The 18,035-nt window shown below is 44.3% G+C and overlaps 1 protein-coding gene across 3 annotated transcripts in view; it reads right to left on the bottom strand.

The window, feature by feature from the left end:
• Positions 1-18,035, bottom strand: part of fynb (FYN proto-oncogene, Src family tyrosine kinase b) — a 109,144-nt gene that overhangs the window by 22,666 nt on the left and 68,443 nt on the right. For all 3 annotated transcript variants that reach the window (XM_080453137.1, XM_080453135.1, XM_080453136.1), the window contains exons 4-7: positions 17,034-17,130; positions 4,602-4,700; positions 2,681-2,784; positions 2,202-2,351 (exon numbers count right to left, since the gene is read on the bottom strand). In XM_080453137.1, the coding sequence (XP_080309263.1) occupies positions 2,202-2,351; positions 2,681-2,784; positions 4,602-4,700; positions 17,034-17,130 (450 nt within the window). The remainder of the gene's footprint in view (positions 1-2,201; positions 2,352-2,680; positions 2,785-4,601; positions 4,701-17,033; positions 17,131-18,035) is intronic.

Raw genomic sequence — 18,035 nt, 5'->3', positions numbered from 1 at the left:
TAACCACATGAACACTAGAAACACTATTCTGGGCATTTCGTAATAGGTGAACATAATAGGTGAAAATAGAGGCTATTTTTGGCAAAGAGATTTGGTTGAAGAGGGAAAAAAGGAGGGTGCCTGCCTAGTACATAGACCCCTGGGATACCTCGGTCAACAAAGTATATTAGGGTTTAAGTGGTTAATGGTTTTTGCTTTCCGTTTCGATCGTGCTGGTCTTTGCTCATGGAGAGGACCGTCTTTTATTTCTGCATATGGGGGGGTGGGGGGGGGGGGTTGCACGGCAGTGGTGTAAAGTAACTAAGTACATTTACTCAAGTACTGTACTTAAGTACACTTTTGTGGTATTTTTACTTTACTGGAGTATTTCCCATTTTCAGTACTTTTACTTCCACTACATCTCAGAGGCAAATATTGTACTTTTACTCCACTACAATTATTTGAAAACTTTTGTTACTAGCTACTTTGTAGATATAAACTATTACATTATAAAACATACATTAAACACTTTAGCCCTATTTTATACCTAGGCTATTTGAAAATAGCCGATGTACAAGCTCACAACGCGTCGCGATGCGACGCGTTGTGAGCTTGTAGATCTGCTATTTTCAAACATTTTAGTACTTTTACTTTTGGTACTTTAAGTACATTTTGATACCAATACTTTTGTACTTTTACTCAAGTAAATTTACTTGTAACAGAGTACTTCTACATTGCAGTATTGATACTTTTACGTAAATTAAAACCTTTGAGTACTTTTTCCACCACTGGTGTACGGCCATCCCCAAATGCAGTTATGCACTGTAACAATGTCTGCTTAATGCATTTCTGGATCAATCCAAGGTAATGGACACCAGGCCTGAAGAGAAGACTTAGAAGCCGTTTGGGCTTTCAAATGGGTGCCGCAGCGTTAATGTTCTGTCTCCTCTAAAATGAGGCTCACTATGGCAGCGCCTGGATCTTTTAGCCCTTTAGAAGGAGAGACGACAGTCTGTGAGAGGAAGTATGAGATGTAAGTCCACTGGGTTATTTGACTGAAAGGAGTATAAAGGCCAAGAGGGTCACAGAAGATAGGAGAAAAAGAGGCTATGGCAGTGCCTCCCAAACGTTGTGTCGAGGCAAGTCCATGTGCCTTGGGATTTTGTGACAAGCGTTTTCAAAGAGAGTGAAAATGGCCCATCTACAAGCTCACAACCTGTCGCATTGCGAAAGTATGAAATAGCCTCAAGTGATAGAACTTTTAATTTTGCATTAGATCATGAAAAGAAACGTTTACGGCCGTGATGAAAGAGATAACACGTGTTAAAGAGGCTATTTAGCATGAATAGGAATACAGGGGGCGCCTTGAGCGCACCCATTTTGAGAACCACTGCTCTATAGCTAGTGGTTCTCAACCTTTTATGGATCTTGAAAGCCCTTCAGACCACTTAACACGGCAGCCGTTTCGTACCGTGTTTATTTTAATTGTCAGTTAAGGCTGGAGGGAGGTACCAGTAATCCCAGGGTCCTGAAGTGCTACACTAGTGGCAGTTTAAAGTTTCTCTCTCTCTTTCTGTCTCTTTCTCCACTATACGCTATCCAATAAATCAGTAAACGTCATCATACAAATAATGTAAAAACAAACAACAACAACAACAACAACAAAAAAGCCTCCTAGAGGTCAACTTTAAAGGACCACACCAGCCTCAATACATGTAATAGTCTATTCACAGCTTCGGCCATATAATCACATATCAACATATATTTTGATTTCACATTTGTTTACATTGTCTCCATAGTCATTAAAACATTACAGAATTTAGGTGAATGAATGGCGAAGAAGCAACATTGCATGGTTTATGAGGCATGGATGTTTGAATTTGGTTTGTAAATCAATATTTTCTCCGGGGACTATTTCCAGCTAGAATATCCAAATGTGTGATATGTATCTTTGACCGAAAAAAGGCGCAATTAAATTCTGTTTGTTGGTTGCAAGTTGATTACCATACCATACTGAAATGAATGGAATGCAATGGTTTCCTTGAAAATCAAACTACGGTATGCTTGGTCAGCAGTAATGTCTAGTATACATACATTGATACCTCCAGCATGGTCCTTTAAATAAGGTAATAAGGCATCACTTCTAAATGCCATACAAATCCTATTACCCAATGAGATCAACAGATCTCATTGGGTTAAGCTCATTGGCCGACATTTCCTACCCGAGTAGTGCTGCACCAGTTGCTGCAGCGTGTCGAACTGGGCCCTGGTGGTGATGTAGTAGCCCCCACTGTCCAGCTTGCGGATCTTATAATGCTTGACGTGGTCTCCCTTCACGTCGTCCCAGTCCCGTATGGACAGGGAGAAGGCACCTGCATCACACAGAAGAGGTGGGAGTCATTGCAATAACCTTCGCTTGGTTTACTCTCTATTGGTCGGGGAGGAGGGTATGGACTTAGGTCAAATACTAAATAAAATTCAAGTTGTGGTTGGCAGGGGGGTAGTATCTGTGGCGGGTCTACAGCTTTGCCCGTATATGGACTGGACATGCTCGGCATCAGCGTAAATCTGCAAATACAGTATGAAACATATGGAATGGACATGCTTGATGTCAGCAAAAATCACCATTTCTGCTTGTATGTACAAATGCATTTGTTACAACTCAGCAGGTGGATGCTGTGAGTGTGTCTGGTGGTTTTACCCTTCGTAGTTTCGCTCTCCCGGATGAGATAGGTGCCACGAGGGTTCCCAGTGGACAGGAGCTGGCGCTCTGCATCCTTACGACCCAGCTTACCAAAGTACCAGCTGCAATAACAAGAGACAGCATGTTATCAGGATGCGCTTACCCAGCACCACAATGAATCAACAGGGAGATTTTCAGAAGATACTATGTGACTATCGAAGGACGCGTTTGCTGTTGTCGGGGTCGAACCGGTGGACATCTGGACACGGGACAGTCTCTCTAACCACTAACCTAGCCTGGCAAACATCTTTTTTTAGCTCTGACAGATTCGTCTGGTTTCCAGGCTACCACTAACCACCCTGTCACAGGGATTTAAACGGTATAGTTTACATTTGGACTCATCCTCTGTAACAGAGGAAAGTTGAACAGGATCCCAAAGTGTAAGAAAAAAGTGCTTTATACAAGAATAAACCAAATGCTTGCATATTTCAATCTTATTGGCTGACAAAATGACTCTATATGAGTCTGAGTTCTCCATCGGTTTGTTCTTGTGGAACCTACACAGATGTTTGTAATTACAGAAAAATGACTAAAGGAGAGTGTGACATATGCTGTTGGAATCTGCAGCAGCTTTGCACACAGCAGGATCAGTCAAAGACTTGTGACTCCAATTACACTACTAAATATAAAAAGAAAAGAAACCCATGCATGGCATTGGGACAATTTGAACAACAACCAGCTGTTTTTGGTTGGTTGGTTGGTTTGTTTTTTCCAAGTTCTGTAACCCTGCTTTTAGAAGTTGTATTTTTTGTTATCATATTTACAGTACATTCATTATTCACTGGGTTTGACAAAAACAAAAGTAACAGAAATTGTGACACAAATGATGTTAACCTGACTTTTTAGCCACAGACCCTAAAACCTAGGCTCAAAGTAATTTACCCCCCATAATATGTCTGTCATCTATTATGTCTGTGGTTACATTAATTTAAAGCAGTGTTTGTCAAATACTTATGACTTTGGGAGGCAACCAGAGCATCAAGGACGTTTTTTTGGTCTGACAATCATGAAAAGCTGTCTTTTCAAGGTTCCTGCAGTGAGATGGCAGACTGTAATTAGCCAGAAATCGCCAACGAGGGGCCACATTTATATGACATCACCCTGTGAGCAGGTTTCCTCTTGTGCCACAGTAGATCTGTGTTAATAAGCACGGCACCAGAACCTTCTCCCTCTCTCTCATTACTCTCTCTCTCTCTAAGTCTCGTTCATTCTGTTTAATTTCACTCGGCTCCAGAAGGCTTATAATGAGCCCTCGACTTCACAACACAACCATAAGATCATTATTCAGAGTCACAACATGATGGGTGAACCGTATGAAGCAGTCTGCTCTCTCTCTCACACGCACGCACGCACGCACGCACGCACGCACACACACACACACACACACACACACACACACACACACACACACACACACACACACACACACACACACACACACACACACACACACACACACACACACACACACACACACACACACACACACAGAGAGAGGGAGAGAGAGAGAGAGGAATCTCGGTCACACTGACCTGACATTTCAAATGCTAAATTCGATTCTTTATGAAGTCTCACAAATGTCATTTTATCTAGTTTGTGAAATGGTCTGGCAGATACTGTGTCAATCAGAGGGTCTGCTTTCTTTCCTTCCCTGCAATATGTCTCCTTCTCTCACACCACACGGTATCAATGGAGAGAAGTGTGAGTCTGACAAGACTGCGTCCTTGTCTCCAGAAAAGCCCTGATGCCATTTCGGAGCACCCGCGAGATGAAACATTGCATACATGATGTGCGATGCATAACCCCCGCCCCCCCCCCCCCCCCACACACACACACACACACACACACACGCACACACACACAAACATACAACACTCACTCCTCAGCCTGGATGGAGTCCACTGGAGCCACATAATTACTGGGAATGTAGCCGTTTCCACCGGTGGTGAGTGAGCGAGCGTCCCACCAGTCACCTTCACTAAAAGAGAGAGAGAGAGGGAGAGGAAGAGAGAGAGAGAGAGAGAGAGAGAGAGAGAGAATTTTAATTAAGCATTTTCGTTATTAAAACCATGTCATGCAAAACAGAAAACAAGAACACAACATAAACAAAGAACACGTTCGTAACGAACGTAAAGTGTGTGGTAACAATCGCTTGATCGATGTGTGCCGACATTCACAGAAGCAGCCATGGATCATTGGCAACTAACACAGACATGAAAGCAATTCAAATGAGGGACACCCGGCCGGCAGAAAAACTGAATCTCACTGTATATTATGCACAGTTTTTGTATATTATAAATAACCACTTGAACTCCAGCATCCAGATTCTGGGGGGAACATTAGCCAAAAATAGCACAGAGACAACTCAGGTCCAGTTTACTAAGTCTAGAGGATTTAAGTGGTTATTTAACAACCTGTATTATTGTATATGAGCGCTTTGAACGTATAAGATGTGTGTCATTGATTGATTGCGAAAAATAAGGAGGAACAAAGTGTGTCCCTTATCAGTTCAATAGGGATAATTCCGTATTTTAAAGGGATAGTTCACATTAAAAAATAAATCTTTCCTATCGATTAGTCACCCCATGGAGACTTGAATTCATGGATATTTTTTAGTTTTTGTCGCATTTCTAAGCCAATCATTTGATGGCCGGTAGGCAGCGGTTCCGGTAGGAGACTCTTTGTGTCTCCTACCGGAACCGCTGCCGGTCATCAAATGATTGGCTTAGAAATGCGACAAAAACTAAAAAATATCCATGAATTCAAGTCTCCATGGGGTGACTAATCGATAGAAAAAAAGTCATTTTGGGGGTGAACTATCTCTTTAAGGGAAGGTGCAGAGAGCTAACCCTAATGTTAGGGGTTTGTCTAATGTCTACCACCCTGAGGCCGTCCATGGTGCTAAAAATGAACTGTATGTACTATGTATGCACTTAAAAAGGACTGTAGGGTGAACTGCATAAAGCATGTGTGAAATGCTATACATATATACATGACGCCCACAGAGAAGGGAATCCATAATTCATGTGATCAGAAGAACACTGCATGCTTTCCGCAAGCTTTTGTAGCTTTAGGCGGCGTTTGGCTGTTTAAACTGATCAGCTGACTAACGAGGCACAGGGAGGAAGTGGAAAGAACAGCATGGCTTGTGGTAGAGCTTTCTCCAAATGGGATATACTGTTGTAGTCATGAGGAAACACCACTATATTATTTATAAGAGTTTTCTTCTCCTTTTTTTAAGCCTTGGCTGGCAGACTGTTTTTTTCTACATTTTAAATCAACTAAATCCTGACCTTTAGATGGATCTTTTTCATTTTATTCTAAAACAGAAGTGTAGAATTCCATCTGTTAACCACTTAAACCAAATGCTTCATTGACCAGGGGTCCTCCAGGGATCTTTACTACTATCCCTTTTTACCAAATCTCATTGGCGAAAATTGCCGATCTACAAGCTCACAACACATAGCGATGAGTTGTGAGCTTGTAGATCATTTTCTAGAAATGTTCGCCTATTATGACATACCCAGAATAGAGAGGCTATATAGGCCTATGGTTCATGTCTGGCTGTTTCTGGCCCCTGCAGAGTGTATATGTCACAGGGAAATTGGCATTCCAGGGAAATTGAAAGAGGAGCGCTCGCTTTTAGGCGCGGGGCTTCGGCGTGAGGGGGGGCTTTTCGAGACAGGTTTTTTTTACGCGAGGCTCACGAGGAGGAGGAGGAGGCAGCGCGAGGCGGGGCTTTGATACGAGGCGGTGCGAGGAGGAGGAGGCGCGAGGCGGGGCTTTGATGCGAAGCCGACCTGGCTTTTGTTGTTCCCCCCCACATAGCAACCAGGAAGCTACGCTAGGGGAACGCTGAACACGCGTTCACACGCACACGTGATAATAGTTATTGTCCATGACGGAGGCGCGCCGACTCAGCAGAGCTTGAGGCCGAGGAGGCGCGAGTGCCCGCGCCGACCGGACCGAACGTCTGCTGAGTCGAATCAGCGTCGTCCAAGTTGTGAACCGATAGGGGGAGAATAGATCTTTTCATGGGTTACGGTCTATGGTTACTATCCAGTGTCCACGACGACAAACATGTGTGCGTGTGTGCGTGTGCTTGCATTCATTGCCCTCTAGCGTTGGTTATACAGAATTGCCTGGGTGGGTGGTAAAAACAAGCGCTCCTTTTCCAATTTCCCTGGAATGCCAATTTCCCTGTAACATATACAGTATATGCTTCTCTATTGGCTTGCTTGTGATCAGTGGTGTAAAGTACATTTACTCAAGTACTGTAATTAAGTACACTTTTGAGGTATTTTTTTTACTTTACTGGAGTATTTCCAATTTTCTGTACTTTTTAATTCTACTCCACTACATCTCAGAGGCAAATATTATACTTTTACTCCACTTTGACTTTTATTATTTGAACACTTTAGTTACTTTAGAACCACTTCAGCCCTATATACATTTCGGCCACTTGAAAATAGCCCATCTACAATCTCACAATGCGTCGCAACAAGCTTGTAGATCTGCTATTTTCAAAAGATGTTTTGATTTATTTATTTTTTATATATTATTTGAAAACTTGTGAAATGGGACATTCTGCATAATGAGTACTTTCAACTTTTGGTTCTTTTTTTTTTTTATGACTTGTACTTTATTTATTTTTAGACAAACATACAAATAGTCACCCTAAGCATTGAGACAAGCATAATGAGACAAAACATACAGCATACATCACAACACACTCTTCGTCAAAAGCAATATCACCGACCAACATAATGAGACAATACATACCCTACACACAAGACATCAACTAAACGATAAGCATCACTGTGGAACTTATACTCACAACTACAAAATTCAAATAGTTCTGAAAATGTCCTGAAAATAGTTTTCTAAAATAGTAGATCTTCAAGCTCGTAGCGCGGTGCCACGCCACGAGCCCGTATATCCGCCACTCCCGAATCCACTCCCAAAACAATTCTGATCCGGATGAATCAATGATGTAATGACCTTAATCAGACAGATAAAGAAGGAGGGAGGTCACCCTCCTCCAAAGCCTCGTTATATGTTCTTAAGAGTAGCGGTCCTAGTTCCACTGTGCAAACACACATGCATCCCTGTGAAATATACACTCATCACAACAAAAAACATAAAAGACACGAAGAACAAAAAGAACGTCCGATAAAGACGCTCACCCCCCCTCAGCGTGGTCCGTGATCCTCCAACTAACGGCTGCCAGAACCCGAGCCCACCCACACCCACCCCCCCTCATACGCTTTCAACTTTTGGTTCTTTAAGTTCATTTTGATACCAATACTTTTGTACTTTTACTCAAGTCAATTTTGAATTCCGAACTTTTACTTGTAACAGAGTATTTCTACATTGCAGTATTGATACTTGATACTTAAGTAAAAAATGTGAATACTTTTTCCACCACTGCTAGTGTGATATGTCCATGGCTTGTCATGGAATGTTAGTGACACCTCCCTTTCATTTTGAACTCCAACGGTCACTCCCCTGTTGCCTGATTCAGTGTACTGTTATGGCTTGTATAACGTAAGTTTAACACGGTCAAGTAGTGCTCATTATGAGTCAGTGTGGATGAGAGCATGATCCACTAAACGCTGAGGAAGGCTTCATGAAGAAAGAGGAGGGGGAGCGAGCGCTCTTAGTAACCTTTCAGCCCGTATGCCCACGCAGTCATTACTGTCTTCCACTCATGTCCTCCTCCCTCCATCCCTTCATCTCTAGTTAACTAGCTATCATCAGCTCCTATTGGCTCGCTCGTCCCTCCCCCTCCCTCTCTCCCTCTGCGCCAGAGTCTTTCATCTGCACAAGCTGGTCATCTTCCCTTCCCTTTCGCACGTGTCGTCTTTCCCTTGCTTTCCGGTACTCTATCCCAGTGGTTCTCAAGCTGTGGGTCAGGACCCCCAGGGGGGTCACCACATGATTTTGGGGGGGTCCCCAGATGACAATTGAAGGACTGTTAAGACCTTTTTAATGCAAAAAAAAAAGATCATTACTGCATCAAACGTAATCAACAAGCCGTTGTGAGCTTGTCGATCTGCTATTTTTACAATATTTATCTGTGGAACCGAGTCAAACTAAATTGAAAGCCTCAACTCCTACAACATTCCAAGTGCTTATCAGGGTGGGGGGTCCCCAGTTCAAATATGATTATTTTGGGGGGTCACGGCCTGAAAATGTTGAGAACCACTGCTCTATCCCATTCCTATCTTAACCACTAGAACACCAGCATCCCTTTTCTGGGGGAGAACAATCGGCAAAAATACGGTAGCCGATCTACAAGCTCACAATGCGTCTCAACGCGACGCATTGTGAGCTTGGTTCTTGTCTTGGCAGTAATCTGGGCCACTAGAGGCGGAGAATGGCTGGCTGTAGTTTTTGATGTCCATCCATGCGGACACTCTGGTGGTGTTTTCAGGCTGCCATGGCAATACAATACAGAGAGCGTTGACAAGCTTAGCACCAAGTACTGACCATTACTCTTACCGATAAAGACACAGAGATACGGTTGAGTTTTCCCTTAATTATTCAGGATGTCCATGTATAAAAGCCTGAGTCCCAATTAGTTACATTTGTTTTAGAGATACTCGTATCGATTTCTGAGGAATTTGATGTCATCCATGTGGAATCGCTTTGTCAAATTCTGTCATGGTGAAGATAAACTAAATCATTATAAACTACCATCTCACACTACTGCTGTAAACAAACCTCACGGCCTATTCGATTTTGTTCAAAGTGAAACACTACTTTAGTATACTTCCTTCTTTGTCCTCCATTACACCTATCAGCTTCTACTAAAGGGTATTACATCCTTAATGAAACCCACCCACACGCACGCGCACACACCATCAATAGCTAGCTGGTTGCCTGGAGGGACAGCTAAGGGTAGTGGTGTATCATATTAATGCATGTGTAATCGTATAGGCTGCGTGTGTGTGCGCGCACACACACACACACACACAATCAATAGCTAGCTGGTTGCCTGGAGGGACAGCTAAGGGTAGTGGTGTACCATATTAATGCATGTGTAATCGTATAGGCTGCGTGTGCGCGCACGCACACACACACACACACACACACACACACACACACACACACACACACACACACACACACACACACACACACACACACACACACACACACACACACACACACACACACACACACCTCCCCCTCCAGCAGACCCCCATGGCGATGTCTCTGTGACACATGGTACCACCAGGCGCTGGCTACAATCACATCACTCATACACCAGAGAATGTGTTTGTGTATGTGTGTGCATGTGTGGGAGGGGGTTGTATGTATGTGTGACGCAATATAAATAGTGTGTGTGCGTGTGTGTGTGTGTGTGTGTGTGTGTGTGTGTGTGTTTGTTTTTGCTGTATGCATGTGTATGGGTGGGCGTTGTACAGTATGTGTGTCTGTGTGGGGTGGGGTACAAAACACTGGAGAGAGAGAGAGAGAGAGAGAGAGAGAGAGAGAGAGAGAGAGAGAGAGAGAGAGAGAGAGATAAAGCAGTGTAAGGGAGGGGACGGGGACGGGGGGTGTTTTTCATGTGGTGTGAATGAAGCCATGATCAGGGATCGACTGGGGACGACATCACAAGCAGAAACGGGCCTGTTTTCCTTTTGTTCAGGGAGGCGAGCGGAGGATCCCCTCAGGAGGCAGAAGAATGAGTGTGTGCACAGTGCAGCGCTCAGGGTTATGGAGAGACATGAGGGGGAGGGACGGAAAGACAGAGGAGAGACGGACTGACGGAGGGAATCCTGCCCTCAGCGATCTGTCCTGAGAGACAGGAGGAGGAAGAGAAAGAAAGAGGGCGAGACGTGAGGGGAGACAATGTGTGTTTGTGTGTTGGCGTGTTTGTTTCCTTGACTCCCCCCCCCCCCACCCACCCACAAATATGTTGTTCCAGGGACCCCCAGAAGCAAAGATTTGAGTTACAAATGTTTGCTTTAAAAAAATATATATTCAAAAGATTCGCATACATTTTCAAGATTTTTCAAAAATAGCAGATCTACAAGCTCATAGCGCGGCACTCGGTGCCGCGCTATGAGCTTGTAAATCTGCTATTTTTGAATAGCCAAAGTATAAAAGGTTAAAGTGGTTGACTTCCAAACAAAGTACCTGCCTCCCTCCTGTAAACCAGTGGTTCTCACGTTTTTTAATGTTAAGAACCCTAAAATTAACATGTATTTGGCCCAGCGGACCCCCACCAGAAAATATTTTGTGCCAGAGACCCCCCCATACAAGATTTGTGTTGTTAAAAGATGTTTTGAAAATGTCAGATCTACAAGCTCACAAGCTACAAAGCTCACAACACGTCGCATGTGAGCTTGTAGATTGGCTATTATCAAATAGCCGATGTACTTTATATAAATAGGTTTAAAGTGGTTAAACTGATTTTGATGCTATATTCACACATTTTCCTGGGCACCTCCTGGAACCCCCTCAAGGATCCCTGGGGGTTCCCAGACCCCACTTTGAGAAGCGCAGCTCTAAAACCGTCACTAATCCCCTCTCTCCCCGCAGATGAGAGAGAGAATACTTAAACACAGGGCTGTGTGTGCTGAAAGAATGGAGTTAAGAAGACATATATATATATATAACAAGCAGCCATTCACCACAGAGCTCATGTATTCACAGCCCAGAGTCACATCAGAACAATTCAAATTCAATCCTCGAACGGCTCTGACTCGAACCGCTTGTTGGGGGAGAGGTGGGGGTCCGGATTATGTCGGTGTGATTAAAGCTTAGTTAGTAATAATAATAATAACAGCACTTTCTCGGCGGGGGGTATAAATGCAGCATATCATATCACTGTTAGTTGGAAACCTAGCCTTGTATGTCCAAAACTGTTGCTTTTAAGGAAACGAATGACCTGTGGTCCAATGGATCCAGTGTAGTTATTATTTAGTCACAAGCTCTAGTTAATACTTTTCATATCAAATATTGATAAAACCAGCAGAAACAAATAAACACTTTTACTTTCAAAATATAAAATTATTAGAAAAATAGCCGACCTACAAGCTCACAGCACGTTGCGATGCGACGCGTTGTGATGCGACGCGTTGTGAGCTTATAGACGTACAGACTGTAGACTGCTTTTGTACGACATTCATTTACAACAAAAAGGTAAAAAGAATCAACGTGGAGATACAAGGTTTCCCTGACAGCGACGGCACTATAAACACTCAGGGCCCCCCCTGTGTCTTTGGCTGGGAGAGGCCATGACACGCTGCAATGTGCATTCACACACAGCTTCCTGTGCGCGTTAAGATGCCATCACAAAAGGGACAACAGTTCCCTTCTGTGTGCCATGGTGCCTGGCTCCCTGCCTCTCTCCGGGTGTCCCCGGCGCCTGTTCACGTGAGCCCCCCAGCCTGGGCAAGGCATCTGCCAGGGACCGCCTGCCAGCTAAAGCCCCAGCCTTGACTGACTTAAAAGCAGGTTAGGAGGAGGAAAGGCTTGGCAGCGGTTGTGTGGCATCCGATGAGTGTATGATGTTACACGTCTTCTCCAGCAGGGGTCAGTGTCTGTGAGCAGCCGGATGGAGCCCCACCACCACCCAGACTGCAGGGAGGCTGAAGCAGGCTGGAACAGCAGGCGTGGGAGGATGGAGGGGGGCTGGGAGGGGGGCTGGGGGGGGGGGCGAGGTGGTGCACAGGAATGCACAGGAAGTGCAACGGGTCTTCCAGGCTGCTGACTGGGTGTGGTGTGGTGTGGTGAGGTGTGGTGAGGTGGGGTGTGATGCTGTGCGGAGGAACACTGACCATACCCAGATCAAACAGTTCCTTGTCTGTAAGGGGAGATGATAGCAAGTGGACAAAGCAGGGGATAATTCAATTTGCATTAACAGCTTTTCAAATTGCTTCCTGGCTGTGCATTTGACCATTAGAAGGGATATATATAGGGTATCCACTGTGTGCTACTGCTTGAGATGAACACCACTGCAGACCCTCAGTTTGGATGTAATAACCACTTAAACCCTAGTCTAAACGTATTAAACTGGACCTGAGTTAGCTCATTTTTTTCCGTCTGAAATAAACCAAATCTTTTCACCAGCTATTTTTGGCAAATGTTCCCCCCACAATATGGATGCTGGGGTTGGAGGGGTATATACACAGTACAGTACAGGTGCGATCACAGCCTAATCAGTACCAACGAATGAGGTCAATGTGTAGAATGAGGTCATGGCGCGCCGCACCCAGCTGATCAGTGTAATCATCACAAGGGGGAAGTACAGGAGAATGGGGTCACACTACATAATATGCATGTCCTCCTGTCAGGTGGGGGGGGGGGGGGGGGGGCGGGGGGAGTGGGGACACGCCCACTGTCAAATGCCACTGCAACACTACAGAAACCCTAACAAAACAAACAAACATGGCTTTGAGGAGGGAGGACAGAGCTAGCAGAGGATCACTATGACATACTAGAGAGAGAGAGAGAGAATCTCTATGGCATGCTGAGGGAGAGAAAATGAAAACCATCCGTAGGCTCTGAGGCCAGCCTGCTTGAAGAGCTGTTATGCCTCTTGCTCTCCACGCACGCACGCACGCACGCGCGCGCGCACACACACACACACACACACACACACACACACACACACACACACACACACACACACACACACACACACACACACACACACACACACACACACACACACACACACACACACACACACACACACACACACACACACACACACACACACACACACACACGCAGCTATAGCCAAACAGCCAGTCTTTGGGCAGTTCTGCTGACTGGCGGTAACACAAGCCAACATGGCTGCAGGCATAGGAAACGAGGGCAGTTGCACTTCCTGTCCTAGTTCAGTAAGGAGGACTTCCTGATCTCATCTATGTTTGTGTACATACATCCTATGATTCCTCCCCATCTGTCTGGCTGATATACTGCATAACAACTTGGTCCCAGGCAGGTGTGAGCACACTAAAGCCTGTGTACACACTCTAGAATTAGATTTGAAAAAAGGCAAGGGATTATCATCATGGTAACACCCAGACAAAATCATACTTTATCTATTTTGATAAATTCCTATTTTACTCATGATGTATGTCTGATGTTTAAAACTATTCAAAAACTCTTAGACCAGGGGTTCCCATATGCTTCCATGCCAAGGACCCCCAAATAGCCGTAGCCTCTGTCGCGTTCGTGCTCGTTTCATACACATGATCCAAGTGAGAACACAGCCCTTTAGACTCACGCTTGAAACCGACCAGACGTGCAAGCAAAAGTGCATGGAGTCGGACGCTTATTTCTTTTCTGCTCCATGTTATTGAATACAGTTAATGAACACAATCCCCCGCGTCCGCACACAATAAGGCCCCGTGTCCACTGGGCTATTTTTTATTCATCAGCTGAAAACGCCAAGGCGCTCACCTAAAAGCGCTTCCACGCAAGGTAAATGCCCAGCGCCCAGCTTCCCTCCCGCAAACACGGGCCCATTGTGTTCGTATGTAGACGCTCGACAAAGCCGCATGCACCACGTTGGATTTGAACCCACAACCTCCACGGTGGTGGGCAGAGACTTTACCACTGTGCCACCAAAGCGCTTACCTGGGGTCATTTGATCAAGATGTTTCACTCAGATTTTCCAGATTCCATTCTAATTGGCTATGACTCGCCTTCAGAAGTTTGCATGCCCTTGGTATGCAACCCGGCCTGGCTGAGACCTGCGCTCCGATGAGCACACTTTTTAGAACTTGATTTCATACTGGAAGACAATTGAGGTTTGACTGGGTTGAAACTTTATCTCAGTAAATGACATGGAACTCTATATTTGGGCATGGCTGACACCATAGTGACAACATGATGATGACGTGAGCTTTGAATCAGCTCGGCTTAAAACCAGACTGCACAGTGTGTGAATGACACACATGGAGAGAGACATCGAGGAAGACTTCATCACCTACAAGAGGAACTATTCCAGCAGCGATCCGTACATTTGGTTTTCACCTGGTAATTGACCCCTAAACAATCCTGGATCGATCGTAAGGTCACACATCATTAGTTACATTCTTGGCACGCTGGGACCTGGGCTGTTGGTTGTCTAGGCGGAAGTGGTTGAATTTGGCGGAAGTACCTCCCAAGGAAATGACGTTAATGCTTTACAAATCTGTTAACATTCTCCGTGAATGAAACGAGTGTTGGTCAAAAAAGATTGTTTCAGAGGGAAACACGTACGACGGAAATCCTGTCCACTCAGGACTTCCGAGACACTCTCTGCTTTAGGTCGTGACCAGGCTCTTCTCTTCGCAGATGAGTGAGGCTGGGAACGAGGGTACATTCTTGGACCATTACAGCCCATGCATAGCAGCAGCAGCTTTGACGATGAACCCACTGTTACTGACAACGAGCCAGCAGCAAGAAAACTCAGAAGAATCAAGACCTTACAATAGTCAACAGTTTACCAGGACTTTAACGCAACCGGAACTAAAGAGAAATCATCCGACTGACACAGGAAAGAAAACTCCCATCTGTAAACAATGTGACAAGAGCTTCAGTCGCATGTTTCACTTGAAGAGACACCAGCGTGTCCACACGGGAGAAAAACCTTTCTATTGTAAAAAGTGTGACAAGAGTTTTAGTGACTTACGTAACCTACAGAGACACCAGCATATTCACACTGGAGAAAAACCTTTCTGTTGTAAGCTGTGTGACAAGAGTTTCAGTCGGTTAGATTACCTGAAAAGTCACCAGCTTGTCCACACGGGAGAAAAACCTTTCTATTGTAAACAGTGTGACAAGAGTTTCAATCAGTTAGTTAACCTACAGAGACACCAGCGTGTTCACACTGGAGAAAAACCTTTCTGTTGTAAGCTGTGTGACAAGAGTTTCAGTCAGTTAGATTACCTGAAACGTCACCAGCTTGTCCACACTGGAGAAAAACCTTTCTACTCTAAACAGTGTGCTGGAAGTCTATATCTGGGTACTCAGAACATAAGCACACAATAATGAGACGGACAACAACTCGGATTTCAAAGTATGAGAGATTTAAATGTATTTGAATACAGTGGAGCCAAAACGTATGTGTCTCAATGGGACAACACAAACCTAACTCAACTAAACTCAGCAATGTTGATGGAATATGAAGAATCGGACAGTTCCGTCTTGATCACATGACTATAGAGATCATGTGTACAGAATTGCGTGAAATTTGGATAAGATCTGAAGGAGTAATATAAAAACATTTGTTTTACATAAGTCGGCTCCTGGTGGCGCAATAAAAGGCGGGGGCAGAAAAATGCAGGGCAGAGGTTTTTATTTTGGCCTAGGGAGTGCGCATACAAAGTTTCGTGCTGATCGGTGCAGTTATAGGTAAAAACGCAAATCGGTTATAGCGCCACCATGAGGCTGATTTGAAAAATGTCAAGTGGCATTTCTTCCTCGGCCTAGTGGGAATGTGAGTGTAAAGTTTCACGGAAATCGCACGTTGCGTTAATTATTTGAGGCATTTTGTTCAAAACGGATTACTCCTGCAAACTTCGGAAGCCAATCTTAGCCAATCAGGATGGAATATGAAAAATCTGAAAGACCTGTTTTGTTTAATGACTATAGAGATACTGTGAAAACTATGTTAAATATGTTAAAAACCTCAAGCACGTGAGCGACGCTTTTTTTGGTGTGTTCCCAGCGTTAGAGGATGCCAGGCCTATCCTGGCAGTGGCCATGCCATAGGACTAGAAAATCTTCTAGGGGTGATTGGGTATCATGGTTCAGAAAGACAGCCTTTGTTCTGTCAGCTTTCTCTGTTAAAGTAATGGTGAAGTGGAATTCAATACCCAGAAAAGAGATTAGAAATTCAGGATGCTTTGCCATATTCAAAACCATCCTCAAGCTTTACCGGAAGTCAGCACAGAACAGATTGGTTTAAGTTTAACATTTTACCTTAGGACAAGAGATGGAAAGTAACTGCTAGTGTTCTGTCTCTGTAACAATAATCAGTCAATCAAATGAAATGTCGTTTTTCTTTCAGTTGAAATGCTCTGGTTATCAACACTCCCTGACTAGAGCTCAAGATTTCTGCCCCAGCCCGTCGGGACCCCACTGCTGAACTGCTAGTTTTGAAACCTTATAAATAAATAAATAAATGTTACAAAATGTCTATAATGACATGCCCAAAATAGGAACACCATGTTGAAAATAGTAGATAATAGACAGACAGACAGACAGACAGACAGACAGACAGACAGACAGAGGTATTACGGGAGCTTCAGCAGTCAGCACCTGCAGTCAGGGTAGATAAGGAGCTGCAACGACTTACGTGCTGTTGATAATCTGGAACTTCTCTCCTTTCCTGAAGCTGAGGTCGTCTTCCGTCCTCGCCTCGTAGTCATAAAGTGCCACAAAGAGGGTGACTCCTGCAGGCAGACAGGGGAGAGAGAGAGAGAAAGAAAGAGAGAGAGAGAGAGAGAAAGAAAGAGAAATCATACAATGTCAGCACTCTGGCGATTAGTGAGGAGAGAATTAACCCCGCAATCATAAGTGACAATGCATGGTAAGCTGTACATGCACTATAGTAAATAGGAATCTAGGTCTGGACTAAGAAAGCTGTACGTTTTTTTTTTTTTTTTTTTTTTTTTTTTTTAAACATGCACAATATCAAATGTTTGGATGACGGCGGGAATGCATGGTTTCACGTCTTAATTTAAATAGTAAAAAAAAACGGGTCCCTTTTTGGTTAATCTAAAATGTTAAAATATGATGCTTGTGTGATTAATGAGAACTCTGCATGATTCAATCCTAAGCCAGGAAGGTACAGACTCAGAGTAGGCACAGGCAGACCTCCAAACCCTGCAGGTTGTACCGTTGACTATGATCCAAATATACTATTGTTAGAACAATGGCTGCATATGAGGTCTTGAGTATTAAACGCACTTCAAATACCCAGAGGGGAAAATGCCATTGGAGAGCACTGTAGAGCAGATAAAAGGGATGAGTGCATTAGAAATGCAATGAAAGCTTCGCTCATGTCTGTAATGTAGCCCAGTGGAGGTGACCCACCCGCCCACACACATCCTCAGCTGCAGCAGTGCATGTTAACAGCCATATTCACCACCCACTTAACCTTTAAGGGTGTTCTTCTCTTGGCAGGAGGTTTGTATACTACCAAGTAAGCCTGGCAACCACCTACCGCTGCACCATCTGAGCTAGAATGGTGATCTTGACTGCTTTGCAAAACATTTTGTTTGCCATTAAAAGGACTGTAAGTGATGTGTTTTTGGTTTAACCCATTAAGACCTGGAACGCATCTGTGTCATTTTTC

Source organism: Gymnoscopelus braueri (assembly GCF_963280865.1).
Source record: "Gymnoscopelus braueri genome assembly, chromosome: 16".
NCBI lineage: Eukaryota > Metazoa > Chordata > Actinopteri > Myctophiformes > Myctophidae > Gymnoscopelus > Gymnoscopelus braueri.
Note: the sequence above shows the minus strand (reverse complement) of the source record. Positions and strands in the feature narration are given on the sequence as shown.